The 17,851-nt window shown below is 47.8% G+C and overlaps 2 protein-coding genes across 2 annotated transcripts; both read left to right on the plus strand.

Annotated features, from left to right (window-relative positions):
* Window positions 1-245: 245 nt before the first annotated feature.
* mybl2b (v-myb avian myeloblastosis viral oncogene homolog-like 2b) lies at window positions 246-7,242 on the plus strand. Its single transcript, XM_030092015.1, has 15 exons — window positions 246-884; window positions 1,129-1,225; window positions 1,354-1,425; window positions 1,608-1,700; window positions 1,787-2,007; window positions 2,594-2,726; window positions 2,861-2,920; window positions 2,992-3,177; window positions 3,410-3,685; window positions 3,763-3,905; window positions 5,581-5,680; window positions 5,786-5,896; window positions 6,139-6,249; window positions 6,329-6,460; window positions 6,546-7,242. The coding sequence occupies exons 1-15, from the start codon at window positions 859-861 to the stop codon at window positions 6,672-6,674; spliced, it is 1,890 nt and encodes a 629-aa protein (XP_029947875.1). The 5' UTR covers window positions 246-858; the 3' UTR covers window positions 6,675-7,242.
* A 583-nt stretch (window positions 7,243-7,825) lies between these two features.
* On the plus strand, window positions 7,826-16,464 carry rpn2 (ribophorin II). The gene is made up of 18 exons (XM_030092472.1): window positions 7,826-7,895; window positions 8,220-8,410; window positions 9,975-10,070; window positions 10,262-10,437; window positions 10,516-10,591; window positions 10,681-10,815; window positions 10,890-11,066; window positions 11,145-11,263; window positions 11,817-11,922; window positions 12,424-12,515; window positions 12,598-12,712; window positions 12,789-12,983; window positions 13,761-13,847; window positions 13,955-14,050; window positions 14,357-14,432; window positions 15,055-15,184; window positions 15,533-15,644; window positions 16,261-16,464. The coding sequence occupies exons 1-17, from the start codon at window positions 7,883-7,885 to the stop codon at window positions 15,582-15,584; spliced, it is 1,932 nt and encodes a 643-aa protein (XP_029948332.1). The 5' UTR covers window positions 7,826-7,882; the 3' UTR covers window positions 15,585-15,644; window positions 16,261-16,464.
* The last annotated feature ends 1,387 nt before the right edge of the window (window positions 16,465-17,851 follow it).

Genomic DNA, 17,851 nt, shown 5'->3' on the forward strand with positions numbered 1-17,851 from the left:
AAAATCATGACTAAATTTACATTAAAAAATAAATGCAAAGTTGTTTCAATGCCTTGGTCACCGGAATAATTGTAATCCAAAATTATTGGATGGATGGAATGATTTTTACCTTTCAGCTTTTACTGAAGCATTATAAAATTGGTACTTTTTCTCTTATTGAAAACAGATATTGTTCTTTGTTAGATATTGTCTAATTATGCAGTTTTAAATTAGAATTAATATTTTGTCCGTTTAGTGAGGGAAGAGATAGGTGTAAAGAGAGGTTGCTTTTATAATATAATATTATTGAATTTTGTTGTCAGAAGTTGTCAGTGTAGAGATGCATTTACAGACCAAATTAGAATTTCTGAAAACAGACAGAAAAAAACAGACATAACAAAACAAAATTTAAAAAATAATCCAAAGGCAGATCACTTGATGGGAAGTCAAAAGCATATAAAACAGGAATAAGTAAAGATATGCAGATATATTGATTGATTCAATTGCATGCAATCTATTTACAGTGTATCAAATACCCTTCTCTTTACAATGTAACATATTTATGCATTTTGAAAAGCGTTCAGTAGAATAACGTTTATTTTGTATTGTTTCCATTTCCGGTTGTTGTTTGCCTACTTCCTGTTTTGTCACTGCGCACCTGTTCTGCGCAGCTATCCAGAAGGGCGCCAGATAGAAATCTGTTACCGCGGATATCCAGGTCCGTCCCGCTCCTCCGCTCCTCCGGGCCTCTTGGTTTACGGATCAAGGTCTCCGGACTCCCGGGACCTCCGGCACCGACACCGACCAGGACGGACACGACGGTCCAGCGGAGGGTTCACGAGCGTCGGCTTTAAAAACCGTCAACAGTCGAACGCGGGGATGGAAATGTCCTGGTGGGCGCGCGGGTAAGAGCCGCATGTTTATGTGAAATAATTCCGACAGTTTCAGTTATGCGGTGACAAAACAGGATTAAATTCAGTGTTTCGTGTGGTTCGGTGAGTGCTGCTGTGCTTGAGTTTGACTAAACTGAGACTACTGTCCTCGGGTTTGTGCCGCCCTTTTTTCTGAACACTGTCCAAGCTAATAGAACCCCCCCATCCCCACCCCGGCCTGTCAGCTGAGCTGGTCCGTGTCTTCTGTGTCTCTCAGGGAGGACGGGGAAGAGTCCATGCTGCAGGACACAGACTCGGATGTGGCCGAGCAGAGGGACGGAGGGAAGGTGAAAGTCAAATGGACCCAGGAAGAGGTGATTGTTGTCCTAACCCCCCCCCCACCACACACACACACACACACACACACACACACACACACACACTCACAGCGTCAGACTGACTCCCGAGACCCTCTAACTGTTGATTTCACGCTTGTTTGCAGGATGACAAACTCAAAGCCCTGGTTCACAAACTAGGAACCAACGACTGGAAGCGTGTAGCCAACTACATCCCTGTGAGTATGAGCAGCTGTGGATCGCTCCATAGTCTGTCAGTTAGATGTTGCGGGTTCAATTCCCCGTCTTCCCCACTTTCACATGTCGAGGTGTCATTGAACAAGACACCGAACCAAAAAGCTGCTCCCAGATGTGCTTGATGTTGTCCGATCACATTTTTGAAGCTTGTTTTGTTGCTTAGAGTCATTCTGAGCATCAGTGTCAGCACCGATGGTTCAAGGTCCTGGATCCAGAGCTGATTAAAGGGCCGTGGACCAAAGAGGAGGACGAGAAGGTGCGTGGCCTTTCAGAGGATTACAGTCTATCTCACTTATCACGTCCTTCCAGTATTTACATGCTCAGTGTCTTCTCCCCCCACAGGTTATCGAGCTCGTGAATCTCTACGGTAACAAGCAGTGGGCGATGGTGGCTAAACACCTGAAGGGCCGCCTGGGGAAGCAGTGCAGGGAGCGCTGGCACAATCACCTCAACCCCAACGTGAAGAAGTCGTCCTGGACGGCCGAAGAGGACCTCGTCATCTACAAGGCCCACCGCATGCTGGGTAACCGCTGGGCCGAGATCGCCAAGCTGCTCCCGGGAAGGTGAACACATACCTCTGTTCTCCACTGTTCTCAGCTCACAGGGGCTTTAAATCTTGTGTCGCTGGTATTTAAAAACAGATGTTCAATTCAGTTACCTTCTAATTTAGAATATGTAATGCATGTCTCAGTTTAAGGTTTATCTTTAAAGTCTTTTTTCCAAACACAAACCTTGTGAGGCGGGTCGTCTTATAATTAAGGTCACCTTGTATTTAGACCAGGGTTGTGGGCCAACCAGCCTGCAAGAGGCAGTCATAACTGTTAGCCTTTTGTGGAAATATATACATTTTCATAATGCCTATTGTGTATTACAACAAAGAAAAAGTTTAAATTTAAAGGCTATTATGGCAGTATTTTACCTCTCCTGTCAGCTGAAGATGAAAGTGGGCTGTTTGTCGCTGCTGAATTAAAATAAGTCAGACTCTGATATAGACCAATACAATAAAAAAAAAAAAAAAAAAAAACACACACACACACAAATTGGTGGTTGCATTTATCTGAATAAGGTCACAGACATGGGATGCGTTGTGTATTTCTAGTAGTGCTGTGGAGTGTGAATCTGAGTGTGTGAAGCATGTGGTATTTACAGGACCGACAACGCTGTGAAGAATCACTGGAATTCCACCATCAAACGCAAGTTAGAGATGGGCTTCTACGCCGGAGAGGACTTCAGACCCAACGAGCTGGAGGAGCTGCTGGCTCATGTTAACAGAGATCTGCAGGTGGGTGGGGCAAAATACTGGACCTTGAATTATAGAAAAATCATGATGGTTAAATTAGGCGACTCGCTGGGTTGGACTGTTGGTGCCGACCCTGCTACAAACTGCTTCCGCTGAGTTTTGGTCTGGTTCCTCAGCTGGCCAGCTCCTCTCAGGACGGTCCAGACAAAGACCTGGAGCAGAAATCTCTCCCTTCGGTAAGCAGCCCTCATTTCTAACATATCACCAGTTATCGGTAAAGACTGAACTCTCCACTCTCCATCAACAGGAAGCGTTCGCCTCCAACGCCACAACGACCGGCGCCTCCTCTCCGAAGGACAGTCTGAGCCCGAACGGCGACATGGAGTCCGACGCCACGGGAGACATGAACATGACCAACTGGGTGGTGGACAGCTCGGGGTTTCTCTCTCCGACCGGCCCCGCCATGAAAGAAGTGCTGGACATGGTGGACGGGGTAAATATCCAACAGCTTCTCATGGGGGTGGGCAATATGGCCAAACTAGAGTGGATAGCGACGCAACGGCATGTCCATGGTCTGCTGTCATTTGCTGATTGGTTGGTCAGGTGGATGTGAAACGTCTGAGTCTTTCTAGAGTTGCAACATGTGGAATGAACCCGACAGATGGTTCTGCGTCGTCAGCATGTTCTGATCCGTCACCACCTAATGTCGTCTCCTCTGTCCGAAGGATCTGGACGGCTGGTGCAACATCGTGGCCTTCGACCTGCCGGAGGAGAGCCCCAGCCCCGAGCGCCACCACCAGTTCCGCCTGGAGGGCAGCGCCCTGCAGGAGCTGAGCAAGGGCAGCAGGGGAGAGCTCATCCCCATCTCCCCCGGAGGGGTCACCCCGCCCTCCATCCTGAGCCACCGCAGCCGCCGCCGCATCGCCCTGTCCCCCGAAACCGGCAGCTCCATGACGCCCAAGAGCACGCCGGTCAAGAGCCTGCCGTTTTCCCCGTCTCAAGTAAGACCCAGCGGCGGTTATTCCACTGTCCCGGGAGCCGCCGACTAACCTGGCCACTTTTCTTTCTTTTTTAACAGTTCCTCAACATGTGGACCAAGCAGGACAGTCACGACCTGGAGAACCCGTCGCTCACGTCCACGCCGGTGTGCAGCCAGAAAGCCATCGTCACCACGCCGCTGCAGCGAGACAAGACGCCGCTCACGCAGAAGGAAAACCTGGTGTGAGTTACATCAACAACAGGAAGAAATCTCGTTAAATTCCCTTCTGGCATCATTTAACCAGTGGAAATAATATAAAATGCACGGAAAGAGAGATTCGTGATAAATCGATCAGATGTTTGCATTTTCAAAGTGACCTTTATACATTTATACGAGGGGGTACCCAAAAGAAACCGGAATTTGGTCAGAAAACAATAATAATAATGAGTTCCGACTTCTGGCCGTCAGATGTGCTGCAGGTAAGCCTCATGCACATCTGTGAGAAATCTGAGCTCTGAGAGTGACACTGACGCCTGTCAGGCGCTATTTATAGTAACAGAGTGCAGCAGCGGTCTGCGATTTTTTTCCAAAATGGCGACATTAACCGGGAAGCCAGAGCAGCGCGCAAATATTAAATTCTGCTTTTTGCTGGGAAAAAAACACTCAGCTTGTTGCAGCAAGCCTACAAGGATGATGCTCTGGAGAAGACTCAGGTCCATGAGTGGTCCGGGGGTTTGAGAAGGGCCAGATGTCGGCGCGTCAGGTCCGCTCAGACGTGAAAACAATGCTGAGCTGCTTCTTGGCTGTCCAGGGTATTGTCCACAGCGAGTCTGTCCCTCCAGGTCAGACTGTAAATCAGGACTACTACAGGAAGTCCTCAGACGCTCCGTGAGGATGTGAGGAGGAAGCAGAGCGTCGTGGCGGAGTGGAGCCGGTTGATCCACCACCACAGAGCGCCAGCGGACACGGCGCTGCGCGTCACGCAGTTTCTGGAGAAGAATGAGATGAATCTCCTCTCCCATCCGCCTTATTCGCCAGATGAAGCCTCCAGTGACTTTTTCTTGTTCCCCAAGTTGAAGAAAGAGCTGAAGGGACAGCGGTTTGCAGATGTGGAGGAGGTGACAGAAAAATCGCAGCCGGCAAAAAATGGCACAATTACGCACGGGTCTGACGACGCATTGGTGAAGTGGGAGACACGACTGGAGCGCTGCATTAATGTGGATGGAGATTATTTTGAAGGCGACAGTGATGTTTTATTTTGAAATGTCAGAAATAAAAAGTTACAGTCAAATTCCGGATTCTTTTGGGTACACCCTCGTACATTTACGCACCAGAACTGAGTAGTTGTTCTTTTCAGCCTTTTCTTGCTCTTGTTTTCTCTGGTCTGACTGTACTCAGACTCCATGAGGCTGAAATGATGTTTCAGTTATTCACTCTGAGGGTTAAACTGCTGGAAACATTTCTGCAGCGGTTTTCAAGAAAAACAGCAGTTTTTGCCACTATCCAATCAAATCAAACTTTATTTGTAGAGCACTTTTCATATTAATAAAAACAACGCAAAGTGCTGAACAGTAAAAAACAGTAATAAAAACAAAAGAATAAAAACCGCACCATCAATAAGTATACAACACACACACAGACATACTCCCAATTTTTACACACAAAGCAGACTTTTCTCCAAATAATGTTTTTCCAGAATCACAAAACCTTTACAATGACAAAAAAAAAAACCAAATTCCTACAGTTTCAACTAAATGTACCAAACATCCACATATTTTTTGCATTTTGAGAGTATTTTGTTTTATTTTAGCTGTTTTTATTCAGTTGAGCTAAATAAACTGCTTTTTAAAATGCATCAGGTGTGCAAATGAAGTAGATATACTTAAGCTTTCGCTCTCACCATCTCTCCCCCTCCAGGTTTGTCACGCCTAACCACAAGTCGGAGCTCTGCACGACGCCGCGCACTCCCACGCCGTTCAAGAACGCCATGGAGAAGTACGGCGCCCTGCAGCCGCTGGTCAGCGTCCGCCCGCCGTGTCGCTCTTGATTGTGTTTTGTTTGTTTGTTGCAGTCAATGTGAACACGGGCCTCTGCCTGTTTTTGTTTTGTTTTTCTGCTGCAGCCTCAGACTCCAAACCTGGAGGACGACATAAACGAGGTGATCCTCAGAGACGCCGGGATTGATTTGGCCGTCAGAAGTTCCACTCCGCCTGAGCAAAGGCGCAAAACCATGGTGAGTGCTGTCCGTTGCTGTACCTGGGTTTAGTTTAAGGCCCGGTTTCCAAAGCTTTTGTTGCATTTTGTGTCTTCATTTCATTAATGTTTATGGTGGTAACTGTGATAGAAGGAACTTAATACGAAGCTAACTAGTAATTTTAGGACCTACCAGCTGAAACCTGAACTGAATGCCTTCAGATATCAATGTCAGCTCATTAGGTGAAGCATTAATTCAGCGTGCTCCTGTTTTCCTGCCAGCATCGGCCTCCGATGAAGAAGGTCCGGAAGTCTCTCGCCCTGGACGTGATGGACTGTCAGGCGACGTCCAAACGCAAGTCTGCGAAGTTGGAGGTCAGACGTGGCATCAAGGTAAAGACGGCGTGGCGGCGTTGGACGTCAGCTTGTCTGCGGCTTCCTCGCGTCTCATTCTGCTGCTCTGCGTCCGCAGGAAGAGCCCATGCTGATCTCCCCCAGCACGTCCTCGCTCTGCAGCAAGCGGCACGACAGCATTCTGGACCAGGGCTTCCTGTTGGGACCGAGTGACAGCGCCATATTTCCCAGCACGGTCCCTCCAGTTCCGGTACCTTCCGCCTTCTGATTCTCTAATTTCCCGTTTCCACCACAGGGGCTCGGAGCGATCCGACTGTGACTGTCTTCTCTTCCAGATGTCCAAAGAGTGGGAGCGGGTCGTGTGTGGACAAACGAAAGACCAGCTCATAATGACGGAAAAAGCCAAACGCTACCTTCGCTCGCTGAAGTCTCACCCTCCCAGCCGAGCTCTGATCCTGTCCTGAGGACTCTCACCAGCAGAACAACTTCATGTTACCATTGCGGTTTTTCACTTTAGTTGTTGTCGTGGAGAGGAAATAATGTTCGTAGGGTTAGCACACAGTTTGTTGTAGCCTGGTCTCTCATCTCACACAGAGAACAGTGCCTTTAGATTTAGACTCCAGACAAGCCCATCTCTTCATATAAAGCACAAATCAAGGCTGAATACTTTATCAGTGAAAAGATGTGCTTTTACATTAAATAATGTGCCTGTAACTTAACCGTTTTTAAAGTTGTGAACTGTTGGGACACTTGAGCTCCTCTTTGGTGCTCCTGTTTGTTGTAGTTGTGGTAAAGTCTGATTAGTACAGCGATGCAGAACGATTGTTACATGGAAAAGGCCTTTAAAACACGGGAACAAAGAATAAAACTACAATATTGATGTGAATTCTCAGGTGTTCACAACGGTGACCCAAATGCAACAGGGCTGAAGAAAAAAGACATTTTACACATGAGGGGATCATGTTATTGACACTGTAAATATTGTTTTGATGTTGGAAAACAATTTGTTATTGAAATTAAAGGAATATATGTGCAGAGCAGATTTGCTTCTTGAGCCTCTTTATTGTGATCTCATGTATGACATCTGCAGAAAAAATGCAAACTGTATGGAAAGAGCTGCAAATCTTGTAGTTCTTGTATCTATTTTATTGTAGCCTCTTCCTTTTCCTGTCATTTAGTTATATATATTATATAAGTTATATGTGTATAATTTTGTATTTCTTGACACTTGTATATTGTCTATCAGGAAATGTGGAACAATTTTATTGTGTTTTCGAAAATTTACTGCAATTTTGTAAAAAAAAAAAAAAAGCGACTGGTTTCGCCGCCATCTTGGATGAGGACGTTCTCCTCTATGCGCATTCAGGAAGTAGGTCTTCACATGAGTTCATTGGAAAGTAAAAGCATCTGACGAGCGCTTGAAGACTTACGCTTTTTATGACCTATGGATGTCAATCCCAAACTTTACACAGACTAGAAAATCCATATTTCAGCCATCCAAGTGTCTCTGGATGTGTGTGTTCGATGTGTGGAGTTCTTTTTTTTTGTTTTTAGATCAACCGCCCCACTGATTTTTGATTTGTGCTGTTACTTTGAATTCCACCTCGCCGGATTTCCTCTCTCAGCCGGAAGTAGCTGTCGGTTTTGGTGACGCTGCATTAGACTGCTCGACATGGACCGGTCTGGTTAGTCAATTCATTCCTAAAAACTCCAATACAACGTGATATTTTCTGTTTTAGTTTCGGGATATATCGTCTATGTTAATTTTAAATCGTCCAGCGGTGAAATGAAACGAATAAAGCGGCGCACGTTGCACGCGCGGTGCTGCTTCCGACTGCCTGACGTTAGCTTACGTGAAGCTAAAGCTCGAGTGTCTTCTTTATGAATGAATGTCACTTCTCGGGGCTCCCGTTGAACAGTCTTCCGGGATTGTGTGTGGCTGCACAGTGAGGCCTGCTTGGAGGTTAACCTGTGAACATGTGTGCGTGTGTGTGTGTGCGCGTCCCCAGGGCTGCTCGGATGGCTCCTCTTCAGCCTGGCTCTGGCCGGAGCCCAGGCTCTCACCCCGGCTCACTACCTCTCCCTGTCCGACGTGGCCCGGCTGCAGAACCTCCTGAGCCAGCCGTTCTCCGACCTGGAGGCCGCTTACTACTCCGTTATTGGCCTGACGAAGCTCGGAGCCACAGTTCCTGATCACGGCGTAAGGAAAATGCTCGTTCACAGCTACCCGGGCTGGTAATAAATGACAGCACCAGTCAAATTGAGATATTCATAAGTATATTAAAAAACAACGCCACTTGACACCTTAAAATCAGACATGCACGCTCATGATGACCCTTTGAATGAATTAAATGAGACTGTGATCCAGTTGGCACGAAAAGGTTGTGTACTTTGTCCAATTCACTTCTATTGTGCATGACTTGAAAAAGCCATGACAGGCCATTTTACTCCAGAGTCACTCTGAAAAACCTGCAGACACATGCTGTGATCCATCGATCTATCAGTTTCCTCTTAGCCTTTATGGGGATATGGTGACAGAATCCAGAGCAAAGAAGCCCAGACATCTCTGTCCCCTGCAGCGTCCTGCAGCTCTACTGTGGGGACATCAAGATGGCCAAACCAGAGATATAAAATCCACAGCATGTGCTGGGATGAATTTAGGAATGCATCCTGGTTGGACATGCGAGAGAGCATGTTAATCAGATACCCTAACAAGCACAGGCTCCTATCAATGTGGTGGAGTAGTCGGTCGAACACTTATAACTGATCACTGAACACTTAACTGCTGATCAGCTGTTGGCCACTGTGTAGAAAAACCATAATACGCTTACTTTGTCTTAGTCAACAGTCCAACACAAGCTGTTCTTATAGAAACTATGGGAATTAAAAAAAAAGGATCCACTCAATAATGTTTAGTTTGCCAAATAGTTCAAGATGAAAACATGTTTGATTTCATTGCCTGCATGGAAAACTTAAAGTAATTGATGTTTTTAATATTTTTAATTTTATCTATGAAATTAAGAGATTGTTTTTTGTCTTCCTCAATAACCTGTTTCTTGCTCAAATGCCCTATGAATTTATCTACATTTTTATTGTATTTTATTAATCACTTAAAGGTATAATGGACGATGTTTCAGTCAATGAATTCCGGGATGCGAATCTCAACTATTGGTCCTCCAACATGTCAATCACGCTGGAGAAATGCTTGCGTAACGCCGTCACGCGCTCCTTCCCTTTATCTGCGCATGCGCATTCAGAGTGTTTATGTAGCCGATGAGCTTCAGTTTCAGCCAGTACTTACCGATGCCGAGTCTGATATAATGAAACTGTAACTGTTTCAGAAAATAAGCTTTATGAGCGAGGCCGATCGCAGAAACTGTAAACAGAGACGTGCACGCCCGGGGAAGATGAGCTCACGGTCGCACGCTTCCGACATTGATAGGCGTTTCCTCAGGAGAAGCAGTAGAGCAGGTAGGATGGTCTGGCGCATGCGCGTTTTTCAAAAAGCGAGTAACAGACGTTTGGCTTCGACTTTTGAGAAAATCGTCCACTGTACCTTTAAAGTAAAACAATAGTTGAAGTCGTCTATTCCCAAAACGTCTGATCATGCTATTGAATTCCCCAACATTTAATGAACTAATTGTGTTTTCTGGAGGGTTTCTAATTTCATCCATTTATTAACTTCAACTTGGTGAATGGTGACGTCTTTCTGGCTCTCATGTTCAGCTCCAGTAGAAAGCCAATCCGCCTGGTTTGTTTTGTAGGAGGTGTGTCAGTTCCTGAAGTCCCAGGTTGATCCCACCAGTGTTGATTCTCTGTTCTTCGCCGCTGAGACCAGTCAGGCCATCTCAGGATGTGAGGTACGACGCTCTCCTCACTGCCTTGATGTTGTTTCCTCCATAATGGAGGCTCAGTATTTCTCAGTTAATCCAGCGGGATTCTGTAATGACGCTTTTCTGATCTGGGCAGTGCTGCTGACTTCTGTCTTACTTTTCCATCGGTGATGTTTCTCAGTGGCTCCTTTTCCACACGACCTCTGTCTGTTCCTCAGATCCCCGTGTCCAACGAGACCCGCGACATCCTGCTGGCAGCAGTCAGCGAGGATTCCACCATGAGCCAGATCCACCGGGCCGTGAGCGCGCTCAGCTCTCTGGGGCTTCCTCTGGCCTCGCAGGAGGTGGTCGGCGCCCTCACAGCTCGCATCAACAAGGAGGACAACGTGATGGCGTGAGTGTGGAGGAGGAGCACATGTTGGAGTTACCTCAGGAGGCAGATGACGAACCCGTGTTGTGTTTTCGTTTACAGCATCACCTCAGCGCTGCTGACAGCGTCGCGTCTGTCCAAGCAGGCCGAGCTCGGAGGCATCCTGGAGGAGATTGAGGTGAGGCTGAAAGCCTCCACCAGGGGGAGCTCTGCCTCTGCTGTTTGACCAAAACAGAAGCTGAATGTTTTTCTTTAATAATCTGTCAGGATCTGACCGTTCGCCTGGACGACCTCGGCGGCGTGTACCTGCAGTTTGAAGAGGGGCTGGAGGCGACGGCCATGTTCGTGACGGCTGCTTACGCGCTGTCTGACCACGTGGACATGGAGCCGCCTCTGAAGGAGGTGAGCGTGTCGTACCTCGCCCGTCTCTCACGTCGGCGCTGAGGCCTGACGGACGCTGTGCCCTCTGCCTGCAGGACCAGGTCATCCAGCTGGTCAACTCCATCTTCAGCAAGAAGTCCTGGGACTCCCTCCCCGAGGCCTTCAGCGTGGCGAGCGCCGCCGCCGCTTTGTCCGGCAACCGCTTCCAAGTGCCGGTGGTGGTGAGCGCGCAGGGTCCGGCCACAGTGTCGCACAGCCAGCCCACCCTGCAGGTACGGAGCCGCGGCAGCTCGGCCGAGGTCCGGTCTATCCCGGCGGCGCCCCGCTGACCCTCTCCGTGTGATTCACAGCTCCTCGTCACGGACGTCATGTCCCAGCCGCTCTCCTCCGCCAGCGTGCTGGTGGAGTCCGCGTACGCCGTGGCCTCCAAGAGCGCCGTCCTCAACCAGGCACCGTTCACCCTCAACGAGTGCGTGAGACAGGACAGATCCCCCCGGGGCCACTGCTCGTCACACGAGGGCAGGAAAAAACAGGAAGGGTGTTAAATTCCAGCAGAAATGGAATGAGTGATTTTTTACTGTTATCGTTAGTGTTGCAGGTTCTTTTCAGTTTATTAAAAAAAATAAACAAATAGAGAAAACAAGACTCATAGCAGAGCTGTGGACTGCTGGATATGTTTTTCTTTGTGAGAGCTTTAAATTGGGTTAATTTGGACTATAATCTTGATTTTTCTTTATTTAGTTTCTTCAGGCATGTCAAAATGTAAAGGAGATACAGATTAAAAAAAAAAAGCCTGTTATGTATATAGGATTCAGTTCACCCACAGCTGTAAGAAAACGTGTTAAAGTATCGTTTTGTTTTAAATGAATTGGTCCTAAAATGATCTTTTGTTAAAAAAAAAAAAAAGTGTCCATAAAGAGTGAGTTGGAGTTATGACTCGTGAATCCTGAAGCGTAATTGGGATTTCTTGAGGTTTTTGAGCGTTCAGTGAGGATTCATTGCTGGTTGTTTCTGCTCTCCAGCGGCGTCTTCGAGCTGAACTTCATGTCCAGTCAGCCGGCCAGCGGATATTACCAGTTCACCGTGGCAGTGACCGGGGACAGCCGGCTGGTCGCCAACCACGTGGAGGTAAGCCGCTCGCTTCGCTCCAGGATTTTATCAGCAAGGGGATAAAAAAAAAAAGAATAATAGAGTTGTGCTGAAGTTCTGGGTTGAATGAATGGACGCTGCGATGACGGCTCTCATCATCTAATCCCATTGAAATGGGGTGAGTCAGCCGTCCCAATCAAAAGAGCGTTACATAAAATAAATAGGGTGAAAACCAGTTCAAGGACTTTTTAAAGTGTTTTGCCGCGCGGACGTTCACGCTGCGGGAGAAGCATTGTGTCTTTCAGTGTCGCTCTGGAAACAAACAGCCTTTGATGTCTGATCAGTGTATTGTTTACTTCAGTGTTTCTGTCCCGCCTCGACATGTAGCGTTCCCCCCGAGGAGCTTTTTAAGGCAAAACATGGCATTATCGTGGTTTAGTTTGAATTTATCCATCCTGAGAGTCAGCATGCTCCAGATGTGTGAACATTCTGTGAAAAGCTGGATTTTCCAGTTGTCTTCATCCTTTCCTGTGTCTGCAGCTGAAAGTGAAGGTGTCCACCGAGGTGGCCGTCACCAGCATGGACCTGTCCGTGGTGGACAAAGACCAGAGCATCGGCACCAAGACCACCAGGTGGGCTGGCGTTGCTCAGCGAAAGCAGTGCTGGACTTCCTGTTTCGTAGGCAGAATGAATTCAGCGTTGCTTTCCTCTCAGGGTGGATTATCCCTCCAAAGCCAAGAGCTCGTTCACGGCGGACAGCCACCAGAACTTCGCCATGTCCTTCCAGCTGGTGGACGTCAACACCGGCGTGGAGCTCACCCCCCACCAGGTGAGTCGACGCCGTCCGCCCGGCTTCTGCTCTCCGTCACCGGGCGGCCGTCACACCATCCGTTGTGCCCCTCCAGACGTTCGTGCGGCTGCACAATCAGAAGACGGGTCAGGAGGTGGTGTTCGTGGCCGAGCCCGACAGCAAGAACCTGTACAAGTTCGAGCTGGACACGGCCGAGCGCAAGTCGGAGTTCGACTCCATCTCGGGAACGTACTCGCTGTACCTCATCGTGGGAGACGCCACGCTGGAGAACCCCATCCTGTGGAACGTGGTGAGTGTTAACTGAGCCGCCTCACCGGATTATCGACAGTTTACGGCTGCAGAACTGTTTAAAAGTGTGAAAATGAATGAATTTTTTCACTTTGTGTATTTGATGGTTCTGAGAAGCAAATGTAGAAAAGTTCTCGGGAATCTTCTGATTGAAGAACCATTTCTTACCACTAGATGTCACTGTAAGACAACAGAAAGTTGCAGAGCAAGAAAACGTCTCAGCACAGCACAGTTTATATTTAACATTATGAAAGGCGTCAGAAAACAAACACAGCAGGAAGAGTTCAGAGTGTAAGAGATTTGTGAAGGAGTGGGGAAACTTTGTGATGAGTTTTTTTCATCCATTAAAAAAAACAAATTGGTTCAAAAATACAGAAAATTTTTTATTTGCTTAATGAAAGGAAGCAGCGCCCCTTCAGCTCATGTAATCATATTCTACCCACACTGAAAACAAACACAAAACAAAGGAGGCTGATTGTGGCGTTTAAAGCTGGGAAACAAAAATCTACAAAAGAATTTAAAAGCAAAGAATTGAAATGAAAGGGAAAAAAGAAACGTATCAATAAGCGATCAAAAGGGAACAATAGGTTGAGTGTGCTCAACTCCCCCTCCCCTGTGCAGAATTTCTCTCTCTAGTAGTTTGTTTTTTTGATGAATGTGTGTAAACACTGCAGTGTTTCCTCTGTCCCTCTGGGCCAGGACGTCATTGCACATCGACCGACCTCTTAAAGAAGGGGGAAGGAATGAAATTAAAAAATCAGTTTTGAAATGTTTTCAGGCCGACGTGGTGCTGAAGTTCGTGGACGAGGAGGCGCCGGCGACCATCCAGCCCAAGACTCTCTACGTCCCCAAGCCGGAGATCCAGGTAAGGCTGTGCAGCAGGAAGCGGTGGCGACGTCACTGCAGCTCGTTTTAACCCTCCTCCTCCTCCTCCTCCTCCTCCTCCTCTTCCTCCTCCTCCTCCTTGTGCAGCACCTCTTCAGGGAGCCAGAGAAGAAGCCCCCCACCGTGGTGTCCAACACCTTCACCGCCCTGGTCCTGTCGCCCTTCCTGCTCCTGCTCATCCTGGTAATTCAACACACGGCAACGGAACACGCAACTTTTTGAAAGCGGCTCACAAACGCTGGAAACGCCGCTCCGGCGGCTGCTGCTAATTCAGGCTCTTCACGCACAACCCGGAGCGGGCTCCGTCGTCATTGTTTCAGCCTGACGTCAACAAAGCTGCATGCTCTCTTCTTCTTCCCGGTGTTTTCACCGCTGAGTCATTGTGGCCGCACATCAGCGTCATTGTCCCTCCGGCGGTAAACACGCCGTCAGGCCTTTTGTTGGCAGCTCTCACTGACCATTGTGCGTTTTGTCTGTCCGTCCCTGTAGTGGTTTAAACTGGGAGCCAACATCTCCAACTTCAGCTTTTCGCCGAGCACCATCCTGTTCCACGTCGGACACGCAGGTCAGTGCACAGACCGAATACCCATCATGCATTATTCACGGCCGTCCGGCAAAGGAAGCGTCCTCAGAAACAGCCCGGCGTCTCCGGAGCGTTGACATGAGCACAGAATGAACAAATGAGATGCTAATGATGCTAATTTCCATCCGCCGCTGTCATGAGAGTTTAAGGCTTTAATTCCAGGTGAGTCATCTCGTGTCCGGAGGGGAAGTCAGACTCATGATAGTCCGAATTCAGACTTCTGACTGCTGCGAAGGAGTTTACATGAACTCATCCTGGATTTCTGTTTGAGTGATGAGGCTGGTGTCAAATTACAAGCACCTAGTGGGGAGAAAAACGGCAGAAGCGCGTGTTGAACGGCATAAAAGTTGAATCTAATCAGCAGAGCGGCGTGCTGTGAAGTTTGATTCTACAGTCAGGAATAAACGGAGGCGCTTAATGAAGCAGAAACACGGCTGTAACCGGGAAATGTGGCTGAAATGAAGATGAATGAACCTCCTGTCGCCTCTTTCTATGAAGCACTGGAACAAGTCAGAAAGGACCAAAACACCAGGTCACGTCATCATCAGCTAGTGGTTGATTGTCACTATTGTTGGTGTGTGTGTGTATGCGTGTGTGTTTTCAGCCATGCTGGGCCTCATGTACGTCTACTGGACCCACTTGAACATGTTCCAGACCCTGAAGTACCTCGCCATCATCGGCGGCGTCACTTTCCTGGCCGGAAACCGCATGCTGGCCCAAAAAGCTGTGAAGAGGTACGTGAACACACACACACACACACACACACACACACACACACACACACACACACACACACACACACTTGGTTGGGCCCCTGGAGACGGCGCTGAGGAGCGTTTAGCTCTGTAGGAGTGGAAGAGTGGGCAGTCGGTCCTGGAGGGTCCCGGTGGGCCGTGTGGAGAGCTCACCTGGCCCCGGCCCCCCTCTGGAGTCCTCTATAACCCTCTTCAACTGGTACAGCGACGCTGACCCTCCTCTGCCCCCCCCGACCCCCACCTGTCCTCTGAAAGCTGTCTCTCTCTCTCTCTCTCTCTCTCTCTCTACCTCGTCTCCTCGCTGTCTGTCTGTCCTTCCTCTTCCAGGATCGCGGCAGAGCAGAGTAGTAGGTTGGCAAAGTATAGGAGCCTCCGATAGAGCCCCCACCCCACCCCCACCCTCCCCATTTGTAACAGTTGGTTCTACTTCCAGGCTGAAGTAAGGGCAAAGCATCCGCGCCGCACCTCCATGACGTGTGTTCACAAGCATGGCCGACACTCATCCCAGCCCCCCGCCGTACCTGCTGCCCCCCTCCCCGCCCCTCCCCCACCCATCTCACCCCACCACAGTGGTCCAGCACCAGTGACTCTGCATCGTCCTCATTGTGAACGTGCGCCGTCTGCTCAGTAACATCGTCTCTGTGTGAAGGCGGCGGCAGATTCGAGAAGCTGCACGATTCAGCCGACGGGAGGAGTGGAACGTTCTCAGTCTGACCCGGGGGGTGGAGGAGGGAGGGGGGATCAAGTGGACATAACATCAAAGTGGTTGTCTTTGAGGAAACAATATTTGGAGTTTATATCCTCTACATCGCCCAGCCCGACTCAATCATGGCTATTTCTGGTTTAATTTCACTAGTATGTTGGAATTATCACAAATAAATACGCCATGACAAACACACGCCACTCCGTTTCAAAGGAATTAGAAATGTTCTCTGTATTTATTTAAACGGAGGTTTGAAGCAAACCCAAACTGCAGCGTTCCACTCCGGCCTGTCTGTTCATCAGATATTGATTCTTCTGAGAGCACTCACTGATGTTTCTGTTTTCTCCCACAGACTTGAGAAAAAATAGAAGACATCAAGGATCTGCCCTGTTTCTTTATTTTGTTTTGTTTATTTTTTTTTATTTTTGAATGTCTTCAACAAACGTGGATTTTATTAATAAAAAAAAAAAAGTTCCAGAATTCTTTCATCGGTTAAAAAATTAGCGGTTTTTGTTGCCAAATGGACAGACTCTGAAAAGCTACTGATCATTGCACTTCATCGTCCTGTGAGATTCTTTCTGTCCTCACGCCGTCGTCTGTTTTGTTGGTCTCATGGCGACGTCTGGTTTTGTTTTTTGGATTTTTTTTTTTTTTTTTGTTTTTTTGTACATTCCTCTGTTGTCGCTCATCAGTGCCCGTTTCACCTCAACTCCCATCATGCACTGATGATCCAGAACTTTCCGTTTGGTGCAGAGACCCCGAGGAACGGCTGTTCATCATGAAAACCTGGGCAGTGTGAGGACTGGATGTTTTTGTAATGAAGAGGAAATAAAGATGTTGAGGTGAAGAAACGGCTGCAGCGTCTTCATTTAGCGAAATGAAAGTGAAGCTATGTAGAGTGTCAAACATAAGGCCTGTGGGCCAAAACCGGCTCACAAGATGCTGGAATCCAGTCTGACAAACCAAGTAAATGGTAAAAATGCAAAAGGAAATGCAGATTTTATTTTTTTAAAGAAATTTCATAATGGTAGCGACTTCAACGCTTCAGTTTGACATTTGTTAATCACGTTAATCATGGTTCTGTTTCACCGGTCTGTTCCACTAGAGGTGAAGCTGAGATGAATGTGTCTCCTGTTTGACACCTCTGATCTAAGAAATCCAAATCTGCTGAAAATCATGTTTAAATAAAATTGATTATTTCTCTCTTTTAATTCCCCTTAAAGCTGCTGTAGGCAGGATTTTGCTAGTCAGTGCTAATTTTTCTGTATTTTCTTCGGATTAAATGTTAGAGTATCCATTGATAATCCTTTAGGAGTGTAGCATAATTGCACTACCGCGAGGGCGCAGCGTTTCCATCTGTCTCAGTTCTGAGCTGAAAAGGATTCTCGACCGATCCCGGTATGTTTGAACAATCAAAAGAACCCCTGAAGCTCTGTCCTGATTGGTCGAGGGGCAGCGCTTCAAAGCTCTGCTTCTCGTGAACGCGCATGAGGAAGTCCAGGCCCGCATATTTACCTGCCTCGTCAGACATAACATCATCGAAACTCCATGGGGGACACCGTCTGTTTCTACTGTAGTTTTTTAAAAAAAGGTTTTGACCCCAGGCCCGCCGTGAAAAGGTCACAGGTGAATCAACCCGCCGGCGCAGGCGGCCGTGACACTGCCGGCCCTGCTCGGCACCCTGAGGTGGGCACGACTCCGGGTTTCAAATCGCCGTCTTGCGAAGGTAATCCTGCCTACAGCACCTTTAAATTCCCCATCTTTTTCATGCTGAAGCCCCTCAAATATTAAACTTTACGACCAAAACAACACAAACAAGGATCCCAGAATCTGGGTGTTTAGTGACTAAACACCTTGTTTAGGCAGCAAAAAAAAAACTGAATATAATTTTAAAACCCTGCAGAATTGTACATATATCAAGGCATCCTCTGCATGCCAGGTCT

The sequence above is a fragment of the Salarias fasciatus genome, chromosome 5 (genome assembly GCF_902148845.1).
Source record: "Salarias fasciatus chromosome 5, fSalaFa1.1, whole genome shotgun sequence".
NCBI classification, from domain to species: domain Eukaryota; kingdom Metazoa; phylum Chordata; class Actinopteri; order Blenniiformes; family Blenniidae; genus Salarias; species Salarias fasciatus.

Coding starts and splice junctions, on each gene's coding strand:
- mybl2b (XM_030092015.1), top strand. CDS start 859: ATGGAAATGTCCTGGTGGGCGCGCGG. Junction 1,426..1,607: donor GTGTAGCCAACTACATCCCT/GTGAGTATGAGC, acceptor TTTGTTGCTTAG/AGTCATTCTGAGCATCAGTG. Junction 2,921..2,991: donor AGCAGAAATCTCTCCCTTCG/GTAAGCAGCCCT, acceptor CTCCATCAACAG/GAAGCGTTCGCCTCCAACGC.
- rpn2 (XM_030092472.1), top strand. Junction 12,713..12,788: donor TGGAGCTCACCCCCCACCAG/GTGAGTCGACGC, acceptor GTGCCCCTCCAG/ACGTTCGTGCGGCTGCACAA. Junction 13,848..13,954: donor TCCCCAAGCCGGAGATCCAG/GTAAGGCTGTGC, acceptor CTCCTTGTGCAG/CACCTCTTCAGGGAGCCAGA.